This window comes from Ursus americanus, chromosome 3 (genome assembly GCF_024610735.1).
Source record: "Ursus americanus isolate L20-20 chromosome 3, mUrsAme1.1.p, whole genome shotgun sequence".
Lineage (NCBI taxonomy): Eukaryota > Metazoa > Chordata > Mammalia > Carnivora > Ursidae > Ursus > Ursus americanus.
Window position 1 is genome coordinate 13,638,375 of NC_142129.1, and position 9,440 is coordinate 13,647,814.

General features: G+C 43.6%; 1 protein-coding gene across 1 annotated transcript; it reads right to left on the reverse strand.

The window, feature by feature from the left end:
• Positions 1-945: 945 nt before the first annotated feature.
• NDUFB2 (NADH:ubiquinone oxidoreductase subunit B2) lies at positions 946-9,425 on the reverse strand. Its single transcript, XM_045792508.2, has 4 exons — positions 9,266-9,425; positions 3,740-3,884; positions 2,233-2,335; positions 946-1,028 (listed from the first exon to the last, which is right to left on the reverse strand). Exons 1-3 carry the CDS (start codon positions 9,361-9,363, stop codon positions 2,261-2,263), a joined length of 318 nt encoding a protein of 105 aa, XP_045648464.1. The 5' UTR covers positions 9,364-9,425; the 3' UTR covers positions 946-1,028; positions 2,233-2,260.
• Positions 9,426-9,440: the final 15 nt, after the last annotated feature.

The following is a 9,440-nucleotide window of genomic DNA, read 5'->3' on the forward strand; positions in this document are numbered from 1 at the left end:
GCTGGAACCCCACCGGACTTTGTGTTCTGAAACAGTGACCTTGGTCCCATCCTAGGCCTTGGTTCCTGCTGTCCCCCGTCCCTTGAGCGCTCTCCCCTTAGAATGGTTCCTCCTCCTTGTTCAGGTTCCACCCGCACAAAGATCAGTACCCACCTATCTCTAGCACATCGCCCAGTGTTATTTCCTTCAGAGCACATAGTAAATCTCACATAATCGATTAGTGTCTGTCTGCCCTTCCTAAAATCTAGCCCCCTTAAGAACTGAATCATGTCTTACTTAGCACTGTATTCCCAACACTTCAGTGGTCAAAAACTTAAAAATATGAAGAGTTATGCTTCTGGGCCAGTCATTAAACCACTCTATACTGCAGATTTTTATCTGTGGATAAAAGAAAATACCATCCTACATACCCAGAATTGCGACACTACAGAAAGTTCTAAAGTACAAACACATTTTAGGAAAAGGGGACTATCCCATTTCACCCATACCTCCCATTCCTCCAGCCCTAAGAAATCCTACTTAGACGTGTGTCTTAGGTCCACGAATGGCCACTCAGCACAACACCCAACCCAGAAGGGATATATAAATACAAGAACTGGACTGCACGGACCTCTAACCTCTGTATATCAGGGCAAGAGTTTTCACACTGTCAACATACACGTGACTGAAACATTCACTAGAAGGCAGGCAGTCTGGCACTGCGGTCAAGTGTAGGGTCAGACCTAATGTCACCATTCAACCATGTGTGACCCTCAGGCAAAACTACTTCATCTCCTTCAGACTTAAGTGCCTCACTGGTAAGTGGAGCTAATGTCTCTCTACACCATGGGGTACCCAGAGGGTCCACTGACAGGGCCTGTAACCAGTTAGGACAGCAGCTGGGAGCACAGGAAATAATCCATAAACGGTGGTTGTCATTATCAGAAACATCCATAACTCAGTTCCTTACTGTTGACCAAAACACTTTAATTTTACAACTTTCATGTACAATATGAAGTCCGTAACTGCTGGAAATTCTCACCTGGCTCCTGCAGGGAAACAAAAGTAGAAAGCTTTAAGTACTTTTATTTTCAATAATTCAAATTCATCATTTTGGTTCATTCAATTATTCAAGCAGTCACTGAACACTGATGATGTGAGTCATCCTCTAGAGAAGCAAAGTCACCTTGCTTTCTCAAAGAGTCGACAGTCTCATCTTTAAAGCAGAATGTTAATGACTGTGTGTGAGAATATTGGGGACTCCATAGGAAGAGAAGAGGTTAGTGCTGGCAGACACATTACACAGGGCAGCAGGGTCCTGGCAAGGACTGGGACCTCTGACCCAGAGTAAATCCAGAGACACAAAACAAGTTGGAACACAGCTTAACTGACTGCCTGCCCTTCGGTGACATTTTTCCCTATCCCCCTTCTCCCTACATACCCCAAAACTGCTGTAATTTTCATGTTAATAAGCTACTTCTAATTAAAATTATAATAACAATACTAATATGATGTAATAGGAATTCTTTTCATTTACTGCTTCCTAGCCTTTAAACCAATTCCCAAAAATAAATAAAACAATTTCCAAGGCACTCTGAGTGATGGCAATTATTTTATGTGCAATGATTAAAAACACATTACGTGAGAATGTCTTAACTCCTGAGAGGTTTGTGGGAAAAGGGGCTCCTTTTTCTAGTACCCATTCCTAGTAACCTTCCTTTTGAAAGAAGAAAAATTGATTCCTAATTTGGAAAAATGAAAGGGCCATAACCTTTTACTGTTTAGGGTTAATTTCCACACAATTCCATATCATTACATTCCCATATGCTGGAACTTTCCATTTAGACACTCAGGGTGAGGAGCACCTGGGTGGTTCAGTTGGTTGAGCATCTGCCTTTGGCTCAGGTCATGATCCCAGGGTCCTGGGATCAAGTCCTGCATCGGGCTCCCTGCTCAGCGGGGAGTCTGCTTCTCCCTCTACCCCTCACCCCTACTCGTGATCTCCCCCTCTCTCTTTCTCTCGCAAATAAAATCTTAAAAGGAATAAATTTTTTTTTAAACGCCATCAAGAGATGGCTAAACGGGACCCTAAATTGTAACACAACTCAGGAAAAGAGAATTTTTTAAAACAAAGAGTGAAAAGGAAGATGAGATCAAAAGAAGAGGATGGCAGGAAGACAGCAAATACAAACATACTACAGGCAGAAATCAGACACGATATAGTTAATTGTCCTTCAGGAATTTGGGGCATACCTGCTTGCAAAGAATTCAATCTACATCTTCAGTCTTCATCATCAGGAAGGATACCTAGTTCTTCATCTGTCCACTGGGAAGGATCTGGATATGGAAAGTGACCCTGGTGACAAACATTAAAAGTAAAGAATCTATATTCCATACAATGAATTAAACGTGTGTGTGTGTGTGTGTGTGTGTGTGTGTGTGTGTGTGTGTGTGTACATGGTAAGGCTGTCATATTCACAAACCTTGACATGCCACAGGAACAAATTCTACTACTTTAACTATCTGATGGTCCAACTGTTCTTCAATTTGCTCACTATAGGCTGTGGCCTGAATTGTAAAAGGCCCATTCTGGAGCCACCAGCCTGAGCCAGCATTTCAGTATGTGTTTGTGATGGAGGAAGGGAGACAACAGATTTCAAAGATATCCCCCATCTCGACGTGTGTTGGAGCCCTGATAAAACAGAATGTCTCAAAGTGTCCTGTCATGGCTGCCGACCTGGGAGAGATCTGGGAGCCTCAGGTGGGCTCATGCATCTTCAGTCCTGATCTAGGACGTATCTGGTGGCATCACTGTCTCAGGCCAAGCAGCCACATATCCTCCTCACAGCTGACCTACACGGGAGCTAGGGGAGACTATATGCTGCCAGTTCACAGACACTAAGGAGCTCTCTACTGGGTGACAAGGGCACAGAGAAGTTCAGGAGAAATGATACGTCTAAGACGTGTACCTTGAAGAATTTTCTCCTACCCTATCTGAATCAGCAAGCACAGATTTTGATGGCTTAAAGACGTAATTTCCTAGAGAACAGGGTCTGTGTAAAAGTGATAAAAGCTTACTCGAGGCTAATGACATGTTAGAAAGTTACCACTAGCTAACTTCTCTCCTTAGGACAAATTAGCCCCCATCTCTCCCACCCCAATCTAGCTGCCCTGGGCCTCTAGACAGACTAGATGACATTCAGCATTTAAAGAAATCTAAGTGTAAAACTTAACCCACTGACGAACCCCTGGTTCAGAAGGTAAAACAATTAGTTTCTAGTCCTCCTTGCAACTATGGCAACCTAACAGAAACCCTGAGAGATGAACTACCTACAAAAACACCTGTGAGTCGGGAAAGGTCAAAGGTAATGTATTTCATGAAGCAACAGGATTCCTGCACAAACACAAAGACGACACGGTAAAGGGATATATCCAGATTAAAAAATGGTCTACAGGGGTGCCTGGGTGGCTCAGTCATTAAGCGTTTGCCTTTGGCTCAGGGCATGATTCCAGAATCCCGGGATCGAGCCCCGCATCAGTCTCCCTGCTCCCTGCTTCTTCCTTTCCCACTCCCCCTGCTTGTGTTCCCTCTCTGGCTGGTTGTCTCTGTCAAATAAATAAATAAAATCTTTAAGAAAAAAAAAAAAAGGTCTACAAACAGGGAGGAGGGAAAAAGAAAGCTAAGCTATTAATATATTAGTAATAATCTAATGAGTTATAATATTCTATTAATGTATTAGAATTATTGTCCTGCACTTACCAGCACAGCATCTGAGTCATGCCAAAAACGCCAGAGAATCCAGAACCACATGGTCCCACTGAATATCTCGGCCTGGACCACCTGGGACCTGGTCAGCTGGGGAAACTGTCTATACCGCGGCTCGATATGCACACCGCCACCAGCACTACAAGACAGAACAAAAGGTCATGCAACTTGGTACGTCTTCAAAGTTTGAAGTCATCCAAAACTTTTGAGTTCCATCTAGAAACTAAGTCTAACATTTCTCATTTCCTCCACGAAGCACAGGATGACAGAGCTCCATAATCCCTCGAACTCATTTTTCATAAGCTTGCTTTTAAACTTGTCTGGCAGCAAAACCTGGCCTGCGTGGATGACAGACTATTATTTCCCTTTAGTGAATGTTCATGGGTTTTACAGCAGAAATAGGAACGTATTAATAATGGGGTACTGGCCCCAAAGTTTCAGTTAAGGGATGTGAACCTGCAGCGGTCGGTCACTTAGATTATCCAGAAAAACAAATCAGAAAACTAATCTCGTTCTGTTTAGCCGTATCTATTTCAAAGGCAAATTATATCCTCTGCTCTATTACAGTCTTTATTAATATAAAGAACACTATATGGAAGAGAAGACTCAGCAAATCTTTTATTTATTTATTATTATTATTTTTTTTTAGCAATCTCTACACCCAATGTGGGGCTCGAACTCATGACCCTGACTGAGATCAAGAGTCGCATGCTCCACCTGACTGAGGCGGCCAGGCGCAACAGCAAACCCTTTTTAATAAGCTAATAGCTCTGAACAAAGCAGAGAGCCTTAAACAGTAAGTATGAACAACTTTTTCTGCGTTTTTTTTTCACTTAGATTCTGTTGACAAATTGTGGGACACAATCCATGAGGCCTGCAGTCATTTTATTCAGTTAGAGTATAATTATTATTGACTGACTCTAACTTAAATAATATTTGTACTTAATGGCGTTACTGTCAAGTTCTATTTAGCGGCTATACATATTCAACTATACAAAAATAGATACAGAATTTAAAGAGAATTTCCATAGAAAATGTATTCACAAATTTCATTTCAGGTAACAGCTTGTAAAACAATGTGCTCTTTTGTGCAGCAAAAACTACCAAAACGGCACTAACGTTTCTTCAAACGGCGCCGTAGATTTGTATGAATCCACCCACAGTCCCTACACATACTACCTCCTACCCTTCTTAGCCTGTCCCGCTCTTAAAGGCTACGAACACTTACATTTACTCAGTGCCTACCGTGTGCCAGACACCACACGAAGCACTTGATACGCATTATCATTTATTTTCATAACCCGATGAGACAGATCCTATGGTTCTTAATGTTTACAGATGAAAACACGAGGGTATTATTTGGAGGCAAAGCCTAAGCTCTTATATTGCCTATAAACAAACAATATTAATAATTTTCTCAGTTTATGAACCAAAGACAGAGTTCTTAATTAGAATTCCCATCAGCATGATACCACACTTGAAGGGATAGTTTCATTTTTATGTAAACATTTATTCAGTATATTAACACTTTTATTTGGAAGGCTCTACATAAAATATTGACAATTAGCTATGGATGCTGTAAGAGATGGCTTTTATTTTTGCATATGTATGTATGTGGGGGGTTTTGTACATATTCTTCGTAAGTTTTTATTTAAATTCCAGTTAGTTACAATATGGTATAGTATTAATTTCAGGTGTACAATGTAGTGATTCAACACTTGCACACGTCACCTGGTGCTCATCACAGCAAGTGCCCTCCTTCTTCCCCATCACGTGGTTCACCCATCCCCGACCCCCTCCCCTCTGGTAACCACCAGCTTGTTCTTGGTAGTCTGTTTCTTCATTTGCCTCTTTTCCCCTCTTTCCTCATTTGTTTTCTTAAATTCCACATATGAGTGAAATCATATGTTTTTCTCTGACTTAGTTTAGCGTATTACTGACTAGCTCCATCCATGTGGTTGCAAATGGCAAGATTTTTCTTTATGGCTGAGTAATATATATCTTTTTAAAAAAGTGACCACATATTACTTTTTTTTAAGATTTATTTGAGAGAGAACAAGGGAGCATTGGGGGGGGAGGGTAGAGGGACAAGCAGACTCCCTGCTAAGTGGGAAGCCCAATGCGGGGCTCAATCCCAGTACCCTAAGATCATGACCTAAGCCGAAGTCAGACGTTTAACCGACTAAGCAACCCAGGTGCCCCTGACCACATATTACTTTTAATAGGCTCCCTCAAGCATCATTGCTTTACAACCTGAAGAATACATCACGCTATTTCTGTAATGCCATCATATGGTAATTCTTTTAACAGTATTTATTCAGGATCCATCTATGCATACACTGTATTATACAGAGCAACCATGGGGATGGGAATTCAATATACTGTAACAACAGGCTTCCTCTTTGATAGGTTTTAGATACAATCTAGTTATAAGGGCCCATCGGTTAAATTCATTAAAATAATATTTGAGAATTACAGTTCAAACCCACTACCAGAACTCTCCACATCTCATTATTGCTAGAGTGACATGTTGTTTTAACTATTCCTTGAAACAAGTGGGTCATTGGGACACCCAGCTGGCTCAGCTGCAGAGCATGTGACTCTTGATCTTGGGGTTTTAAGTTCCAGGCCCACGCTGAGTGGACAGATTACTTTAAAAAGAAAAAGAAAAAAAAAAAAAAAAAGAGGGGCACGGGGATGGCTCAGTAGGTTAAGCAACTGACTCTTGACTTTGACTCAGGTCATGATCTCAGGGTCGTGGGATCGAGCACCGCGTCAGGCTCCACATTCAGCACAGAATCCACTTGAGATTCTTTCTCTCTCTTCTTCTGCCCCTCCCCCTGCTTGCGTTCGCTCTTTAAAGAAATAAAATTGAGAGAGAGAGAGAGAAAGAAAGAAAGAAAGAAAGAAAGAAAGAAAGAAAGAAAGAAAGAAAGAGAAAGAAAGAAGTGGGTCATTGATTGCAAAGTGGAAATCTTTTTTTTTTTATTTTTTAGATGGGGGAGGGGCAGAGAGAGAGGGAAAGAGAGGATCTTTTTTAAGATTTTAGAGAGAGAAAGTGCACAGAGGTGGGGGAGAGAATCCCAAGCAGACTCCCCACTGAGCTAGGAGCCTGACGAGGGGCTCAATCCCAGGACCCTGAGATATGAGCTGAACCAAAATTAAGAGTTGACACTTAACAAACTGAGCCACCGGGCGCCCTAAGATGTAAATCTTTTTGAACAAAGCTTTGAAATGCTGCAGTTATAGAAAGGAATGGATGACATAACAATCTCCATGATTAAGGAATATAAAGATTCCACAAATGTCTGACTATGTCCTGTTCCAAGCTGGGTTGCTAACTGCACTATGGCAAACTAAATACGCTGAAGAACCCACCAAATTGAAATAACTAAAATGCTAGATGGAATTACAAAAAAAAAAGCATCTGCCTTCGGCTCAGGTAATGATCCCAGGGTCCTGGAATCGAGCCCCACATCGGGACGGGAAGCCTGCTACTCCCTCTCACACTCCCCTTGCTTGTGTTCCTTCTCTCGCTGTCTCTGTCAAATAAATAAATAAAATCTTAAAAAAAAAAAAAAAGTTGAAAAAAGGGGTGCCTGGCTGCCTCAGTCAGAAGAGCATGTGACTCTTGATCTCGGGTATATAGATTACTATAAACAAACAAACAAACTTTAAAAAAAAAAAAGTGAAACCAGATCATGTAACTTTCCTGCTTCAAAGTCTCAAACAGCTTCCCATCATTCCTAAAATAAAATCCCTACAGGACTGTCACCGACCTGCCCCCACCCCCCCCTCCCCCCAACCTCACCTCTACCACTCTCCCCTTAGCTCTGCCCGTTCCAGCCTCACTGGCTTGTTTGTCCATCATCAGCACTCAGAGCCTCGACACTTGCAGTCTCCTCGTCAGAGGCTCTTTCTGGCATCTTTGCTTGGCTGACCTACCACTCAGGTTCAAATCACTATCAGGCCTCCATTGCCACATCATCCTAAGTACAATATCCCATCCACCCCCAGCCCAGGCACTCTCTAGATTAATCCCCTGCTTTATTTCTTCATGTCACTTAACAGTACCTAAACATGTTCTCTTCTACTTGTGTCCTCTCCAGGATGGAAGTTCCCTTATCTTTCCTGTATTCTGCTCTATCCCTACAACCTAGAAAGGACCCTGGCATCTGGAAGATGCTCCATACTTATCCACTTAATTACCACATAACTGTGTGTGGTAATAATAAGGTGTGTTACAGAAGTAACAACACCTCAGTGAAGAGAAGCACTCCCCAGTTTTCCCACGCAGGGTCAAGGGCTATGGCTGGTGGCTTTCCAAAGCTGTCCTCGTTTAGGTCATGCAGGCCTTTTCCTTCTTTCCATCCCACACCTGTCCCAGCTCCACAGCTTTAAGAGACATGTGACTTTAAGCAAGTCACTCCTTTAATTTTCCCGAGTCTCAGTTCCCTAATAACAACAGTTAAACAATACTGGTAAGGTCCTTACTAGGCAGCAGCAGCTGTCTTAAAATATGTTACAGAATTGTTATTCACTCAGTTCCCTGGAAATTGACACTATTATCCCCCTCACACGGGTGAGAAAACGGAGGCAATTAGAGATCAAGAAACTTTTCCAAGGCCAAACAGCTACAGTGTGACAGAGGTGAAATTTGAATTGAGGCCAGAATCCTGCCTTTAACCACGACCCTACACTGCCTCTTGGAAAAATGTAGATGATGATATAAGGGGCCTGGAACATCACCTGTAAAATCCAATGTTCTACTTTCCATCCTGCTCTTACTGAATCTCTCTGCATTACCAATTTGTTTTTGACAGATGTGCCCTCCCTTGGCATCCCAGCACTGTGCTCTCCAGTAGAATGTTTGGGGTACTTCACAGGTGACTCTTCTTTTGCTCGCTCTCAATTCTCGTGTTGCAAGAGTGAACCCTAATACAAATTATGGGATTTGGGTGATAACAGATAATCAATTCATGGAGAATGTTGATAATGGGGGAGGCTATGCATTTGTGAGGCAGGGAGGTTATGGGGAAATCTCTGTATCTTCCGCTCAATTTTGCTGTGACCCTAAAACTGCTTTAAAAAATAACATCTAGGTCCCCCCGCAGCACCGCTGTGCTACTCCTTGCCTCCCACCTGACGCTTGGAAAAACATACGGTACAAGTTCTTTTTTCGGCCAGAACGCCCTCTCATCCCCAACTCCTGCTCTCGCTTCCGATTACCTCCAGTTTGCCTCCACGATCAACTGAACTTCCCGAGGGCAGGCTCCCCTGGGGCCGGAGTGGCCCGATACACAGTTTAAAACCTGCCAAGCGAACATTGTCCCGGCGCCCATGGACCACCCCCAGCCAGCTCCGACGTCGCGGAGCCGGACTCCAAGTCCCAGCATGCCTCAAGGCAGAGGCCGCTGCAGGGACCCGGTCCGCCCCAGGTGCCCGGCGTCAAGGTGAGGGCGTCCCGAAGACCGGCGTTTTCCGTTAGCAGGCGAGGCCCCTCCCCCAGCCAACACTCACTGACGGACTCCACTGCCTCCAGCCGCCGGCGAGCCGGGGCCTCTGAACAGCTGGCCTCCAAGGCGAACGAAAGGCGCCAGCCGCGTCAGAGCCGACATGCCAGCCCGCGTCCCGATGGCACTTCTCAGGCCGCACCGCCTCGTACGTCACTTCCCTCCGGCGCCCCGCCCCGTGA

What these genes read in the sequence shown, in the direction of transcription:
- NDUFB2 (XM_045792508.2), bottom strand. Translation starts at nt 9,363, where the DNA reads ATGTCGGCTCTGACGCGGCTGGCGCCTTTCGTTCGCCTTGGAGGCCAG. An exon ending in GGAGGCAGTGGAGTCCGTCA is followed by an intron (nt 3,885 to 9,265) that starts GTGAGTGTTGGC and finishes TCTGTCTTGTAG; the next exon opens with TGCTGGTGGCGGTGTGCATA. An exon ending in ATGACTCAGATGCTGTGCTG is followed by an intron (nt 2,336 to 3,739) that starts GTAAGTGCAGGA and finishes GTTTGTCACCAG; the next exon opens with GGTCACTTTCCATATCCAGA.